Raw genomic sequence first — 18,050 nt, forward strand, 5'->3', positions numbered from 1 at the left:
GATATGTAAGTTGTTCTATTTGTTCCATTTGCATTCATTGCAGAACGTTTGTTGATAATTAACGTCAGGCCTATTATGGTACTGGGCCACACACAGCACAAAGCTATACTGCAGAAGGTACACGATGGGATGATGTAGAAACCCAGTGTAATTGTTCCATTTCTGTATCTTAACCTTGGCTTCTTTAGTATTTCTTTTACAGTTTTAGTAATACATTGTTTTATCCTTAATTCTACCACTCCAGATTAGATCGTCTAAATATTCTACTTACCCTAGAGAAACAATACATTCAGTTGATTATGTACATTGCTTCTATTGGTTCTACTGTACAATAATGCTGTTACAATCATCTCTCTCTCTGACATTATTATTATAATATTATATTACAGCTATGACATCAAGGGCATGGGTCTTCCCACTGGCAGTTCTCCCTCTATTACTAAACTACAACATAACAACCAACTCTATGGTTTGGGACCTGAACAACCATATACTTTGGCAGAAGATGCCAATTAATGAAACAAAGAACAAAGAGTGGGATTTAGCCAGGTCCAGAGTTAGGGCATGTAACTGGACCTTGGTGTGTGACCCTAAAGAAGAACAAAAGTCTACTGACAACCCCAAGCCCCCTCTCCTCTCCCAAATGGCCCCACTGGGGAGCCTAGGTGCAGACTGCAGAATGCAGACTAGTACAGCAAACTGGGCACCGTCTTGCGCTGCTTCAAGTCGTCTTCTCCGCAACTGCAGAAATGTAACATGCACTGTTTAAGCCAGGTCCAGCTTCCAACCCTGTTGCCCAACTCTGCAGTTTTTAGCCAGGTACCAAGATAGGAGCAGTTGTGAGACTCCCCAGTTATGTGCTTTGAGAGGGGGGTGTAAGGCCTGGTGGGCCCAAGTGACAGTTGACCCTCATGAACCAAAACATGTGGCCTTGAATGCTTTTACCATGGACATTGCCCATTTATGTAATAGAGCAGCGTTTTTCAACCACTGTTCCGCGGCACACTAGTGTGCCGCGAGATGTTGCCTGGTGTGCCGTAGGCAGGGCACCAATGTACTAGGGGGGCACTGCTCTTGGCACCAATGTACTAGGGGGGCACTGCTGCTGGGCACCAATGTACTAGGGGGGCACTGCTCTTGGCACCAATGTACTAGGGGGGCACTGCTGCTGGGCACCAATGTAGTAGGGGGGCACTGCTGCTGGGCACAGAGTTAAATTTTTTAACATTTTCTAATGGTGGTGTGCCTCGTGATTTTTTTCATGAAACAAGTGTGCCTTTGCCCAAAAAAAGTTGAAAAACACTGTAGTAGAGAACTGGGTTGTGTGTATGTCCACTGCATAAAGAAGGAGAGTGAAATAAGGAGGAGACTGGGCCTATGGCCTAACACAGTGATCCCCAACCAGTGGCTCAGGGGCAATATGTTGCTCACCAACCCCTTTGATGTTGCTCCCAGTAGCCCCAAAGTAGGTGCCATTTTTACATTTCCGCCTTGGAGGCAGGTTTTGGAAGCACAGACACAGTTTTACTCCAAGCAGAGCCTCCTGCAGGCCACCCATCCACATGGGGCTACCAATTAGCCAACCACAGCCCTTATTTGGCATCCCCCAAAAAACCAGGATACCAGGAAAACTTTTGGTGGGCCCAAGTGACAATTGGCCCTCATGCAAACCAAACCATGTGGCCTTGAATGCTTTTACCATGGACATTGCCCATTTTTTGTAATAGAGAACTGGGATGAATGATTGTACAATGCATAAAGAAGGACAGTGAAATAAGGAGGAGACTGGGCCAACTCAGTGATCCCCAACCAGTGGCTCGGGGGCAACAAGTTGCTCACCAACCCCTTGGATGTTGCTCCCAGTGGCCCCAAAGTAGAAGCCATTTTTACATTTCTGGCTTGGAGACAACTTTTGGAAGCACAGAAACAGTTTTACTCCAAGGAGAGCCTCCTGCAGGCCAGGAATCCACATGGGGCTACCGATAAGCAGCCCTTATTTGGCACCCCCCCCCCCCAAAAAAAATTCATGCTTGTGTGGCTCCCCAACACTTTTTACATCTGATTGTGGCTCACACCTCACTGGAGGTGACACTAGGGTTGTTATTAGGCTTTAGTTCTCCTTTAAATGTCCCAGTTTTGAAATCATGCACTCTCTTTTGCTAAACAAACAGAATTCAGTTAAAATGCCATTCATTTTTATTTCAACTGTTCACAAGTATGGAGCACGAGTACTTAACCTTCCAGGTACCGGCAAACTCTGCCTGAAATATTCTTCTTTGTGTAAAACTAGCAGCACTGTATAAGAATATATAAAATATTTACACTGAATTTATAACATAAAATGGCTCTGAGGCCCACATAATAATTACATTCCTCCGTGAATACTGATATTATTATTATTATTAATAACATTATTACAAAATTGGAACCTGCTGAACCATCTATATACAGTGGAGTAAAAAAAAAACCAAAAAACACAAGGTGAAGTCTGTTATTGGGGAAAATCTAAGTTGTTATCATCTGTGGTTTCCTCCGGCACATTGTATGTTATTATGGGCTCTGGGAAGTACCTCGATCGGTTGCTGACAGGAGAAAAGCCTGAGTAGATGTCGGTCGGACCTGTCCCGGGGTACACGGCAGTTCTTGCATTTGAGTGATAGGCATTAAAGTGTGGCTGAGAATAGCGGGGGCTTGAACAAACATGAGAGGCTTCAGCGACCCCCAGGCCGAGCTCTGGGCTGTGGCACGGACTGTGCAAAGTCTGGACGGATAAGTTCCTTTTAAATCCTGAGTGGATGTCGAGCTTTGCTATAAGGGGTTTTCCTACGTCGACTCTCTTGTTCTCGTCCAACGTTTCTTCGATCCCTTGATACATGTAGCTCAGACATACTGTGAAGGTTAGGTTCTCCTGCAAATGTATAATTGGGAACAATTAGGACAATCACAGTGCAGTGCATTCCATACCTCTATTCGCTGGCATAGCAGCAGTGCACTCCATACCTCTATTCACTGGCATAGCAGCAGTGCACTCCATACCTCTATTCACTGGCATAGCAGCAGTGCACTCCATACCTCTATTCGCTGGCATAGCAGCAGTGCACTCCATACCTCTATTCGCTGGCATAGCAGCAGTGCACTCCATACCTGTATTCACTGGCATAGCAGCAGTGCACTCCATACCTGTATTCACTGGCATAGCAGCAGTGCACTCCATACCTCTATTCACTGGCATAGCAGCAGTGCACTCCATATCTGTATTCACTGGCATAGCAGCAATGCACTCCATACCTGTATTCGCTGGCATAGCAGCAGTGCACTCCATACCTGTATTCCCTGGCATAGCAGCAGTGCACTCCATACCTGTATTCGCTGGCATAGCAGCAGTGCACTCCATACCTGTATTCACTGGCATAGCAGCAGTGCACTCCATACCTGTATTCACTGGCATAGCAGCAGTGCACTCCATACTTGTATTCCCTGGCATAGCAGCAGTGCACTCCATACCTGTATTCCCTGGCATAGCAGCCGTGCACTCCATACCTGTATTCCCTGGCATAGCAGCAGTGCACTCCATACCTGTATTCACTGGCATAGCAGCAGTGCACTCCATACCTGTATTCCCTGGCATAGCAGCAGTGCACTCCATACCTGTATTCACTGGCATAGCAGCAGTGCACTCCATACCTGTATTCACTGGCATAGCAGCCGTGCACTCCATACCTGTATTCCCTGGCATAGCAGCAGTGCACTCCATACCTGTATTCGCTGGCATAGCAGCAGTGCACTCCATATCTGTATTCACTGGCATAGCAGCAATGCACTCCATACCTGTATTCGCTGGCATAGCAGCAGTGCACTCCATACCTGTATTCCCTGGCATAGCAGCAGTGCACTCCATACCTGTATTCGCTGGCATAGCAGCAGTGCACTCCATACCTGTATTCACTGGCATAGCAGCAGTGCACTCCATACCTGTATTCACTGGCATAGCAGCAGTGCACTCCATACCTGTATTTACTGGCATAGCAGCCGTGCACTCCATACCTGTATTCCCTGGCATAGCAGCAGTGCACTCCATACCTGTATTCACTGGCATAGCAGCAGTGCACTCCATACCTGTATTCGCTGGCATAGCAGCAGTGCACTCCATATCTGTATTCACTGGCATAGCAGCAGTGCACTCCATACCTGTATTCGCTGGCATAGCAGCAGTGCACTCCATACCTGTATTCGCTGGCATAGCAGCAGTGCACTCCATACCTGTATTCACTGGCATAGCAGCAGTGCACTCCATACCTGTATTCACTGGCATAGCAGCAGTGCACTCCATACCTGTATTCACTGGCATAGCAGCAGTGCACTCCATACCTGTATTCGCTGGCATAGCAGCCGTGCACTCCATACCTGTATTCCCTGGCATAGCAGCCGTGCACTCAATACCTGTATTCGCTGGCATAGCAGCAGTGCACTCCATACCTGTATTCACGGCATACCAGGTAGGACAGGGGGGATTATTTGTAACTAAAGAGAAAACAGACCCTGCTGTCATGGGGCCCAGGGACAGGGGGGTCTGGACCACAAAGTCTGCTTCCTCTACTTTTGCCAGTGCATAGCAGGTTATCAAGATCAGAAAAGATACCAACCTTTAGGGTTTGCAGGGAGCTAAGCCGAGTGTATGAGCCATATTTGGGCAGTTCTTTGGACACCAAGAAGCTTCCAGTTTCCTCAGGGGTTCCTTTGTTTGTTTCTTTTGGGTCCACGTTTAAGTCCTGTTAAGTTGAAAGGGTTTGGGTTAACGCTTCATTAGATTTCCTACAAGGGGCGAGGGCACTGCCTGGATACCTTAGCAACCAGGCAAAATAGTCAAAAAGATATTTCGCAAACCACGAAAAAAAAAAAATACCACTACTGCTGTAGTTTGTCTAAAATATCCCTTATCTAAAATTATTCTAAGGCAACATTCTACATTAACTTTCCCTTGATTTAAACAGCAACAGGGGTCATTTGATGAAGGTGGCCAAAAACCAATAATTAGTGCACTCTGCAATTCTATGGCCAAATGATCAAAATAAAGGGGCAGCTATATGCCCCTTGGACCAAGGACTGCATCAACAAGCCTATGTGGTCCCCGATCCAACGGGAAAATCAAACCTGCCCGGTTGACATCTGGCCAATTTTAGGTCAGATATCAGTCAGGGAGGTCTGTCTGGGGTGCCCATACATGGGCGGATAAGCTGCCGAATCGGTCTGAAGGAGCTGAATCAGCAGCTGAAATCTGCCTGTGTATGGCCACCTATAGACAGCACTATATTTTGGGCTGTTGGTCCTGACCTGATTGTCTTCTCCGGAAACGGGCGGCGGATGGACTTTATATGGGACACTTAAATGACCTTCAACTGCACGTTATTCATGTGGCATGACAGTGAGCACCTATAGGCACAACAAGGGTGAGAACCTTGCCTTAGGCTCCAGTGTAGAGAGAGCAATAATGATGCACCCTTGATCGGCCCTGACTCCCAAAGAGGTACGTTTAGAGCGGGTGAGGGAAGGCGGCGTTGGGCTGCTGCCTCAGGGAAAAATGACTCTGGCCTGAAAACAAAAACAGAGCCCTGCACTTACCGCCTACAGGGTCAGACTGGGACACCGGGACACCGGGAAAAAACCCAGTGGGGAACTAAACCAGCTCACGACTGGGACAGGGGTCCTTGTGGCAGTGTGGGGGCCCTTGAGGTGGCAGCTCCAGTGGGCCCTGGACACCCCAGTCTGACACTGAAGGCAGGTGTTAGGTACAGACAGGTCTGTGTCTTGCAACTTGCAACCTGATGCACAGCATTAAACTGTATGTAGGTACAAGTGCATTGCACTATCCTGTGCCCATTGTAGCACCTTGTGGTGCTACAATCTTACACTTCATTTTCATATATTTCTAAAACCATTTTCCAAGTAGAAAACTTCTCCAACATATTCTCTGGCACATAACGATATTATGTGAATCACTGATATAAATCATGTATTAAAGGGGTAGTTCATCTTGAAGTTACCGAAGTTAGTATATTATTGAATGGCCCATTCTAAGCAACTTTTAAATTGTTTTTGTTTTCATTATTTATTTATTATAGTTTTTGAATTATTTGCTTTCTTCTTCTGTTTCCAGCTTTCAAATGGGGGTCACTGACCCCGAAAGCCAAAAAACTATTCCTCTCTGAGGCTCCAGTTTTACTGTACTGTTACTTTTTATTACTTATTTTTATATTCTGGTCCTCTCCTATTCATAGACCCTGGATAGTTGCCGAAATTCCAAAGGGGAGAGCTGCTGAACAAAAAGCTAAATAATTAAAAAAAACATAAAAAATGAAGACCAATTGCAAATTATCTCAGAATATTACTCTCCACATCAAAGGTGAACAAGCGCTTTAGTGCCAAGAGGTCAGTGTGCTGAAGGCAGAGTACTTACTAAAGGAAAGTCGGTGATGCTGGCGTTGCAGTGTATGATTTCTGCCGGCTTCTCTGTTATCCGCGTGTAGATGATCATCACGTTAGAGAACTCCGCAGCAAAACCCAGCTTCATTTTGACACCGCAGTCGAATTCGATTGCCATGCTCTCAGGAAGCTCTGCAAAATGCAATCACGTTCTGAGCTTCATGGGACAAATGACTCACTCGCCGGGTTATTTCTACTGTTAGTCACTTAGCAATGCCACACAGGGATGTCACTCTTAATTACCTAATTACTGCTCAGCAGTATCACAGGAACTAGCACGTCATGGCTAGAGTCTTGCAGTTTACAATAAAATAAATCAAGTCCAGCAGATGTTTCAGTGCGTCCCGTCCCCAGTGCTGTGTATGCGAGGTGTAAGGATGCGCATGTCCAAAGGGGGGCGGAGAACGGGGATGGCCTTTGGGCGCCTGAAAAAGAAATATGGCGCTACCCCTAAATGTCTTCTCTCTATGACCTGCCCCTCTCCAGCTACCCCAAATTCCACTCTTATTATCTTGATTATCTCAAGCCTCCTCTGTCCTTCTCTTCATATTTATTCCTCCCCCATTGTCTTTCTCCCTTCCCACTTTTCCTTCTCTCTCTCACCATTCCTTTATTTCCTTCTCCAATGTCCCCTATTCCTAGATACTGTATCAGGCTTAGACATAAACTGAACAGGTGAATGTCCAATTTTCTCCTCTACAGCCATCTGCTTCCTGTCTAGTTTTATGTTTTAGTGCTTCCCCTTTCTATTTCTGTTGCCCCTCCTCTGTTGTCTCTTCTTTTGCTCCTCTTTCTTCCCCAGGCCCAGACAGGTAATCTGTGGATTCTGGCAAATGGAGGGGGGGCTGTAAGGTGCCATAGACAGTCACTATTTATTTGGCTCAATGGCTCAGTGCAGTGTTGCTGCGTGGACCCTGCCTCCCTAGCTGTCTGTTTGACTGTCTTTTGTTGATAACATATTTGAAGACTTCTATAAATTTATAAAACAAATCTGATTACGTAGCATTTATGCAACATAATTGTGATTCAGCATTTATTTACTATAGAAAAGCATTCTAATTCCTAATTTATATTCTAAAATCCCCTCTGTTGCACAGTATGAGCAGAACACATATGGCTCTCCAGACTCCTGTAGTGTTACCCTGCAGTGCTAGAGAGACACTTGAGCCGCACCATCACACTCCTCCATCTCACAAGTGCTGCACTTGAAAATTCAGGCGTAAATGTCACTCTGCAGGGGGATTTATATTAAAGCCATGCATGACTTGGTAATGCTATATAAATTTATTACCATAATATTAAAAGGGATACATTCCCTATCTATACTTCATCAGGTCCTACCCAGTATGTGCCACTTCTATATGCCGCAATGCAATGGTGTTGTGAGGTCAGAAGAGAATCAAGTGATATTTGGATTCCGATACCCATTTTGTCTATTTAGTCTCTGAGTAATTGACTATGGCAGCAGTTACCTTGTTTTTACTGGCCCAGCTCACTAATGGTGGCTTAGAAATTCAGGCTGCTCGATGCTTCCAATGTACAGCAACCTTACTTACTTTGCTCCATAAAGGCCTAGAAGTTGAGGTTGTTGTAACACCAAAAGTAGGGGGCTTTGAGACAAAAAAAATGTCATTCACAGAAAATCGGGCCCCAGGGATCACATACCAGAAACTAAACTCGACCAAAGTCATTCTAAACCCTCACCTGTTTTAACATGATTCCCTGTGCCCAACCTGAACCACTGGATTTACCTGTCTGATAGTTACTCAATCCTCTGCCTAAGTGGCTTTTCATCATATATTCATTCTAATCTGTAGAGAAACCCATAAGCCCTTGGGGAAGGGAGCCAGAAAAGGGCAATGTATAAACACAGGCCAGTACTGAGCTTCCCAATTGGGCACATGTGGATCAACATCCAGCACTGAGTGAGAGGAAATGGTCAGCGATCAGTATCTCCTCAATTTATTACTGAATACTAACGAGTTCTGAGACAAATGAATAAACCGAAGGAGTTGACAGAGAGATTAAAATTTGACTGACAGACCCAAATGCCCCTCACCATGTGCCTTTGCCCACTGCAGGTTCCGTGCCAGCCCCTCCGGAGAACATGCCGTCTGTCGTATGGGATCAGTTAAGGCCCTTTTCTCCGATAGGCTGCTACGGATTTCAAGAGCTTGCATTCCTTTCGTCAGCTGACACTTGCCCATGTCTGTAGGAGATGCCAAGTTGAGATTATGTAGAAACAACATATTGGAAATACAGAGCTTATTATTTACTATTAGGTTTAACATTCCTTCCCCACCCAAAATGTGTGGGAGTAACAGCATATTTTACCTTACCTTACCCTGAAATGAATTCAAAAGCTACAACAGCACCCCTAGTGGTAAATGCTCTGGACTAGGTTGAATACTGAAAGTCATCAATACTGTGAGCCAGCAGGCAAGGGCTTAAAGGGGTGGTTCACCTGAAACCACCCCCTTTATTCAGTATTTATATATTCTAGAAATATTATTTACATTATTCTGTTTACACTTCCAGTAAAGTTTTCTCATCAGAAAGCAAACGCCAAGCGATATCTCCTTACCTTCTGCCACTTGGTCCAATAAAACTGTGATTTTTTTGTTCTCTAACAAGCGCTTCTTTAGGAATTTCATGAATATTCCGTTGGCTAAATCTGGGTATTGGATTTCAAAGGCTTCGGCCCCCTGGCACCTACAAGAAACAGTTGGAGAATGGAGGGTGATAACTTGCACACAGTAAATGAGATAATTGTTTTTTTATGGGTGGAAAATAATAGGTATTTTTGTCACTTTTGCACTTTCTAGCGTCACCACTATTTATATCGGAAATCAGATGGATTTCATAGATAGGGCAGCTTGGGGAGAAGGTGTAACCTCTGATCACAGCATTACAGGTGAGGTAGGAATACAGGTGAGGTAGGAATACAGGTGAGGTAGGACACGGACACAGGCAAGTCTAAACCCAGTGACAGCTAAATCACTTGCATCTGAAATTCCATGTTTGAAGTCAGGCAATATATCCTCAAAGCAGCGTCATTTCGTGGAACCCAACCATGAAGTTTGTATGTTTAACAAATGCATACATGACATCTAGTAGATCAGTGATAACAGAAGAAAAAATTCACAGTCAATATGAAGTTCAAGTGCTTGATCTGTTTAATGTTATTATATTTCAGTCCCTTCCCTTACAAAAGCAGCAGTTCTGTCCTGCCATAGGAAGATAAATCGGCAAATCGTGGCATTTAATCAGCAGGATGTAGATGGCCAGAAAAGGAAGAGATCAGAATGAAAGATTTTTAAAGCTGATGCTGGGAAGCAGAACATCCTTTCTTCAGGAGACCCGACTGACTACTCAGCGAATCTAAGAAAGGCAAAAGTGGACCTTCATTCTGGTCCATTGCGCCCATGTTGAACAAAATGGTACACTGCCCCTTTAAATGACATGCTGTATAGCAGGGCATACCTGTAATAGCTGCAATTGAATGACAGAAATGTCTGGTTACAGTATCCAGTATCAGATTGTCAGTGCTAGAAGCAGCTGCAGAATGTTGCAATATCCATGTGTCTCGACTACTTGCATTGGGAATCATATCTCTATTCAGTCAGACAGGGAGTGGAAGGAAGGGGGGGGGAGGCAGAAGGATCATAATGGTAGAAAGGTGTATATACTCCATTATATAGCTTTAATATAGTACTACCTATAATGTATACTGGGTGCTGTCCATCTCTGCTACTCAAAGGCAGCCCCTGTTGAACTAAATGTGGTGTTTTAACTAATCTATATAATCAGTAAAATATGCAGCCAAACAAATACATTACAGGTATGGGATCTGTTATCCAGAAACTCATTATCCTCTAAATTATTGGAAGGCCATCTCCCATAGACTCAATTTTAATCAAATAATTCTGAATGATTCCCTTTTCTCTGTAATAATAAAACAGTACCTGTACTTGATCCCAACTAAGATATAATTACCCCTTATTGGGGGCAGAACAGCCCTATTGGGTTTATTTAATGGTTAAATGATTCCCTTTTCTCTGTAATAATAAAACAGTACCTGTACTTGATCCCAACTAAGATATAATTACCCCTTATTGGGGGCAGAACAGTCCTATTGGGTTTATTTAATGGTTAAATGATTCCCTTTTCTCTGTAATAATAAAACAGTACCTGTACTTGATCCCAACTAAGATATAATTACCCCTTATTGGGGGCAGAACAGCCCTATTGGGTTTATTTAATGGTTAAATGATTACCTGTACTTGATCCCAACTAAGATATAATTACCCCTTATTGGGGGCAGAACAGCCCTATTGGGTTTATTTCATGGTTAAATGATTCCCTTTTCTCTGTAATAATAAAACAGTACCTGTACTTGATCCCAACTAAGATATAATTACCCCTTATTGGGGGCAGAACAGCCCTATTGGGTTTATTTAATGGTTAAATGATTCCCTTTTCTCTGTAATAATAAAACAGTACCTGTACTTGATCCCAACTAAGATATAATTACCCCTTATTGGGGGCAGAACAGCCCTATTGGGTTTATTTAATGGTTAAATGATTCCCTTTTCTCTGTAATAATAAAACAGTACCTGTACTTGATCCCAACTAAGATATAATTACCCCTTATTGGGGGCAGAACAGCCCTATTGGGTTTATTTAATGGTTAAATGATTCCCTTTTCTCTGTAATAATAAAACAGTACCTGTACTTGATCCCAACTAAGATATAATTACCCCTTATTGGGGGCAGAACAGCCCTATTGGGTTTATTTCATGGTTAAATGATTCCCTTTTCTCTGTAATAATAAAACAGTACCTGTACTAGATTCCAACGGAGATATAATTAATCCTTATTAGAGGCATAACAATTTTTTTTAATACCTAAGGTATGGATCCAAATTACTGAAAGATCCCTTATCCAAGAAAAACCCCAGGTCCGGAGCATTCTGGATAGTCCCATACCTGTATCAGAGAGTTCAGATCTAGGTGGAGATATGACAAGGACAAATGGGTGGATAAATATCTATTCTAGGTAATAAGTTACAATACAGGGAGATGCTATTATTTTACTTCCCCGTTTATGTGGGTTGTTTCTAATGAAGTTCTTGTGCATGAACTCACATCCCACTCACACCCACTGTGGACTCTGAACTATCAGCACTGTGTATGAGGATAAATCCTCTGAGCTTTTGGAGCCCTTGGAGTTAAGGACTGGACATTTATACTGGCTTTATAAAAACTTCAAATGGAGTTAAAATGATTCCTAAAGCAATATTCTCCACTATCAATTAAAATACTCTGACCTCAAAGGGGCGGTTCACCCTTACGTTAACATGTAATATGTTATATAAGATCCTATTCCTAGCAACTTTGCAAGTGGTCTTCATTATCTATTTTTAATGTTTTTTTTAATTATTTGCCTTCCTCTACACCTACACTGACCCCAGCAGCTCTAAAAAGATTGCTCTGTGAACTTACAATGAATTGTTATTGTTACTCTTTATCTCTTATCTTTTAATTCAGGCCCCCTTCTATTCATATTACACTCTCTCGTCCAAACCAATGCCTGGTTGCTAAGGTAAACAAGACCCTAGCAACCAGATAGCAGCTGGAATTCCAAACTATGGAGAGCTGCTGAACAAATTGCAAACTGTCTCTGAATAGAACTCTCTACATTTATTTAAAGGTGAACAACCCCCTTTAATGCTCGGCGGTTCCAATTACAGAAGCCTTCATACCATAATGACTTTTAAATACAACCTCCCATTGGCCCCAGATCTGATAGAGACCAAAACGGTAACAACAGATTTTAAGAATCCCGTGAAACGACTTCTTTCTGTAAGTATCTATCACCTGACTAGCGCCTTCCCATCAATCACGACACAACGCCGGGGGGGCTAGCAAATCACCTTTCTGAAAAGAATTGACATTATGTATAAGTATCACGGAACTGTGTTCCCCTCAGAGCTGTTACTAATTTTAGTTCATTAGGTACACTCTAATGGCATTCCTGCCAGTGATTGACATGTTGTTTGCTCAAGTCTTTCTAAATTATTCCCTCCTTACATCTCGAACATTTCAGCTATGATTTCAAAGACAAAAAAATATTGTTTCCCAGACAGTTGGGCCCTGCTTGAGAGACTCAATTGCAAATGTGTTGAGGAGCAAGTGGTCTCCTTCTTCTCAATCCCAGGCAATCTGCTGCTTCTACATTATGCCCCCCTCACATGGATACAACTCCCAGGACCCTGGTACAGCGGGTCAGAAGGCTAGTGGGTCATGCCTAAGTAAATTATTAAGCACTCTGCCCAGGGAGCTCTGGGATGGAAGGCTTTGCAAGATGGCAGCCACAAGCTTGTGATCTTCCTCAAAGTAAGAAACAGATGTGCCCAGCTTGAAAGAGTTTGGGAGAGACAGGGACGGTGAACATTTTGCCAAAAAAGGAAACAATACTAATAATTCATAAATGGGTTGTTCACCTCTATCAAAACATTAAGGGGCTGATTTACTAACCCACGAATCCGACCCGAATTGGAAAAGTTCCGACTTGAAAACGAACATTTTGCGACTTTTTCGTATTTTTTGCGATTTTTTCGACGAAAGTTGCGTAAAATCGCCCGATTTTTTCGTAGCGTTAAAACTTACGCGAAAAGTTGCGCCTTTTTCGTAGCGTTAAAACTTAAAAGGTGCAAAGTTTCGCGTAAGTTTTAACGCTACGAAAAAAGCGCAACTTTTTGCGCAAGTTTTAACGCTACGAAAAATCGCCAGATTTTACGCAACTTTCGTAATGGCTACGAAAAACTCGCGTTTTATGCAAAAATCGTATTGGTAACGAAAAATTCGTAAAGACGCCGAAAAAATCGCAAAAAATACGAAAAAATCGCAATCGGACTCATTTCGACCCGTTCGTGGGTTAGTAAATGTGCCCCTTAGTATGATGTAGAGCAGGGATCCCCAACCAGTGGCTCTGGGGCAACATGTTGCTCACCAACCCCTTGGATGTTGCTCTCAGGGGCCTCAAAGCAAGTCTTTATTCTTGAATTCCTGACTTGGAGGCAAGTTTTGGAGGCATAAAGACCGTGGGTACTACCAAACAGAATCTACTGTAGTCTGCCAATCCACATAGGGGCTACAAAATAACCACTTACAGCCTTTTGTGGTCACCCCCAGGAACTTTTTTAATGCTTGTGTTGATCCCCAACTTTTTTTATATTTAAATGTTGCTCAAGGGTTAAAAAGGTTGGGGATCCCTGATGTAGAGAGTCAGTGTCGCACTGGCCCACAGGGATACCAGGAAAACTCCCGGTGGGCCCAGGTGTCAGTGGGCCCTTCTGCCTCTAACCATCTGGCCTAATTCATGGTCATTTCTATTTCTCTATGGGAACAAATTGACCAAATATAAAGAAGAATAGATTATGGCAAGTAAAGATAAAAAAAACTAGGAAAATATTGAGGTTGAGTGAAAAGTGGATGAAAAATAGTTTGGAGAGTGGGCCCATCGTTTAAAGTTTTCTGGTGGGCCCCTGGCATCCCAGTCCGACACTGTAGAAAATTATATTTTGAGACAATTTGCAATTGGTCTTCATTTTGTATGAGGTTTTTGAACTATGTAGTTTTCCAGTTTGGAATTTCAGGAGCTTTCTGGTTGCTAGGGTCCAATTTAACCAAGCAACCAAGCAGTAGTTTGAAAGACAGACTGGAATACTTATAGAGGAGGCCCTAAACAGAAAGACAATAAAAAAAAATGAAAAGTAACAATAACATTTAAAAATGTGGCTTCACAGAGCAATAGTTTTATGGCTGCCGGGGTCAGTGATCCTTGATTTGACAGCTGGGAAGTGTTAGAAGAAGAAGGCAAATTATTTAAAATGTATAACAAATAAACAATGAAGACCAATTGAAAAGGTGCTAAGAACAGGCTACTCTATAACATACTGAAAGTTAACCTAAAGCTGAACCACCCCATAAATTCATTTAAAAATACATTTCTCTTTATGTATACAGTTCTAATGTTAGCAGGGAGGCCTACACATCATCTACAATGTAACTTTTGTGTTCATCTTATCTGAACAACTAAGATCTTGCTCTGTGATCCTATTCCAGAGAAGATCTTTTGAATTAAATGTGAAGAGACAGCAGAAGTGATGTACAGGGGCAGTGCCGGGCTAGACAAGACCAAGGAAAGCCGCTCTCAGTTGATGTCCACCAAACCCACCCCTGCTCCCCTCGCTCAGCAGCTATGTGAGCAAAAATTGCTGGTGCTCTCTCCTCGTTCTGGTCTGCCTAAACCTCCAGCATCCCGTTTGCATCCCCATAGCATCCCATCCTCCAGGCCACGCTCCCTTTTCCCTCACCCAGGATCTGTAATAGGGTTGGGCAGACAGAATAGGCCCAGTGTATCTTCTGCCTACCCCTAGTTCTGGCCATGGATAGTGGGGAAAAAGGTCCTGAAACTGCACCATTACCTCACTTTTTTCTCCATAGCTCAGACACGCATATTAACAAGGGCAGGGCAATGGGGTTGCTGGTAATACTGACCCTGCATTCCCCAATCAAATAGGACCTATTCCAAAGCTGCCTACCATTCAACCTACAGCCCGCTTCCAGGTATATATGTGCTTACATGCGCTGCAGCCTGCAGGTCTGATCCAGGGCTCTCATCCTCTATCCCTCACTGACCCAAGTCTGAGAGATGTCCACGGTCCCCACAAAACCTATAGCTTCTAGGGCTAGATTCTGCAGTGCCAAAATCAGTGTATGCCATGTATTTCATCCCACAATGTTAAATTATCTTCCAGTAATATCAGTAGGAACCCAAAGTTTGAGTCCACTGAATTGCCATGGGGCTCCCTCTTCTTGCATACTCCACCTTCAAAAATTTTGATTTGTAAAAAAAGTAATAGGAGGGCACTTGAGCCAGATGTGTTGGTCCGGCCTGCTAATTGCCCTGAAATGACTGACAGCTACAACAGAGACACTTAAGTTACGAAGCCTGAACAGAGAGTTCCCTGGTAGCTGTAAGCCTTACAAATCACAAAACATTCCAGTCATTCAAGAAAAGTATCTGCAGCATGTTAACTAATCCAACTTACGTGGCATATCCGAACACTATGTTCGCTGTCACCTTCAGGCTCTCTAGTATCAAAATGGTGTCGTCATACTGATTCCTGTAATGAAGGAAATGTCATTTAGAATTCAGAACTGCTTAACATTATAATTTGATAAAAAAGGGGTTTTTATTTTTATAAAGAAGGACAAGGAATGGGTAAAGCACTGGCAGGTGTTGCACTTGCGCCCCCTATAATCATGAATGACCCTGTATTAGTCTGACAAGGGACCCCTGCACCAAATGAAAAATCAAATGCTAATCAAATGCGAAAAGCAGTGACTTAGAGTAGTCGGTAAGGGAAGGGCTTCGGGCTGCACACCCTGCTACTGTGTACCTTGCGCCTCTGCGTGAGTAGGGGGTAGGAAGAGTTACGCCTACATGCCTCCCCCGCCTCAATTACACATACGGATGTGACAGGGGTCATCTTCCTTGGGTGTGGGAATGCTAAAAAGATTTTATTGTGGGGTCCATTGTACTTTGATACCACTGCCCAGCAAACTGATGCCGGTACCCACTCTCCCCTTTCCCGCTGATGTGCCCAGAGCCCCTGGTCTCATTACAATGTACAGGTAATAGATCAAATCAAGTTCCCAAGTGTCTAACACAGTGATCCCCAACCAGTGGCTCGGGGGCAACATGTTGCTCACCAACCCCTTGGATATTGCTCCCAGTGGCCTTTAAAGCATAATTTTGAATTCCTGACTATTGGGCAAGTTTTGGTTGCATAAAACCAGATGTACTGCCAAGCAGAGCCTTCTATAGGCTGCCAGTCCATATAGGGGCTACCAAATTGCCAATCAGAGCCCCAGGAACATTTTTATGCTTGTGTTGCTCCCCAACTCTTTTTATAGTTGAATGTGGCTCACAGGTTAAAAAGGTCGGGGATCCCACATATATACAGAAATCCAATGCCGTGCCAGTCCTTACCGTTTCCTACACATATCCAAAAGGAAAACATTAAGTCCGGTTTCTTTCTCCTGCATCAGTTTTAAGATTTTCTGGACACAGAGACAGTTGGTGTGTCGGTAGGGTTTGGGGGCATCTATGGGTACCATAAAGCTGTTGCCGTAGTTTTCATACCCGTGGCCGGCGTAATATAACAGCCCTATAACAAAAGAGTAGTTAGGAAATTAAAGCTCACATTTCACCCGATGGCCCTGCCACTCTATGGATATCAGGACTATGTGACACTTCTCTGTAAAGGTAAATATCTTTGATTGTACAGTTACATGAACTGACCAGCAGGTGGTGCTGTTGTTACAAAGTTCATTATATTGGCAGTTAAGAAAACATCAAGTAGCGCTGAAACTGAAAAACAAATTGCAAAAATTCTGAGAAAAGTGCCCTAAACAATTTAACATTGACTTTTTAATTGTTTACTTATCCATAAGACAATAACTAATTAAAAAAGATGCAATTTCTTTGAGTTAAACAAACAAAATCAGAAACATTTGAAAACATTTTACATGTTACAATTTGGTATAATAGCACATAAAATGCCTTTATTTTATCCCCACAGGCAACAAAGCACAGGACAAACCTGCCTGCATACCTTTCAACCTTCACCTTTAAGGAATGCTTTGTAAGAGGGAGATCTCTGCATGTTGTTCTGAAGTCCCTGTAGCCAGAGGGGTAACTTTGTGGCTGCTGGGAAGAGTTTCCCCACTGAATGTGTATAAGCCCAGAGTGTAAGTGTAAGAGTCAAGATATGTCCCTACCAACAACTGTTTTAACCCTTTCCCTACCAGGGAAAAGCAATGTAGCATGCAGGGCAGGGTACAAAGTGCAAAAAAGGAGCGATCAGCCGTGTTTTTTCACATTGTGTCCTGCCGTGCACCTTAAAAACTGCCACAAAGCTGAGCACAGAGATCTATGTCCCCCCATGAATACAGCACTGCCTGCATTTTGCAGCACTGTATTCATAAGCAGCACTTCAGGGCAGCCATCAGAAACACTGGAGCCCCCTACAAGTTACTTATAAGGGGCCCCTCCAACATGAACACAAATGCACAGTACCAAAATTTTGCCCACACCACTTTTGTGTCCGATATAAACAACAGTTCATATATGGAGTTCCATTAATTAATGTGCTAATTATCAGTTGATTGGGGGTCAGTTGAGTTTGCCCTAACTTCTTCCTGCCCTGCTCGGTGCTGTTATTGCTTATTAAGGAAGTTACATAAGTTAAATTTTAGTAGCCTAATGATTTTGCTGTGGGGCCCAATAACTAGTCAGTAGTAGTTTATAAAAAATAGTAAAACTAATTCATATATAATTCAGTATATAGCTTCCAATATAAACAGCTGATGTTACTCTATAATAACCAGCCATTCCCCTGCTGGAAAGTCCATGTAGGAGACACTGATATAATTCAGTATATAGCTCCCAATATAAACAGCTGATGTGACTCTATAATAACCAGCCATTCCCCTGCT

General features: G+C 43.2%; 1 protein-coding gene across 4 annotated transcripts in view; it reads right to left on the minus strand.

The window, feature by feature from the left end:
• Positions 1-2,173: 2,173 nt before the first annotated feature.
• The window catches only part of malt1 (MALT1 paracaspase), a 76,542-nt gene continuing 60,665 nt past the window's right edge, over positions 2,174-18,050 (minus strand). For all 4 annotated transcript variants that reach the window (XM_004910400.4, XM_004910399.4, XM_002936666.5 and 1 more), the window contains 7 exons: positions 16,543-16,720; positions 15,599-15,673; positions 9,065-9,192; positions 8,540-8,689; positions 6,455-6,612; positions 4,644-4,769; positions 2,174-2,908 (listed from right to left, as the gene is read on the minus strand). In XM_004910400.4, the coding sequence (XP_004910457.1) occupies positions 2,492-2,908; positions 4,644-4,769; positions 6,455-6,612; positions 8,540-8,689; positions 9,065-9,192; positions 15,599-15,673; positions 16,543-16,720 (1,232 nt within the window). In that variant the 3' untranslated portion in view covers positions 2,174-2,491. The remainder of the gene's footprint in view (positions 2,909-4,643; positions 4,770-6,454; positions 6,613-8,539; positions 8,690-9,064; positions 9,193-15,598; positions 15,674-16,542; positions 16,721-18,050) is intronic.

The sequence above is a fragment of the Xenopus tropicalis genome, chromosome 1 (genome assembly GCF_000004195.4).
Source record: "Xenopus tropicalis strain Nigerian chromosome 1, UCB_Xtro_10.0, whole genome shotgun sequence".
NCBI lineage: Eukaryota > Metazoa > Chordata > Amphibia > Anura > Pipidae > Xenopus > Xenopus tropicalis.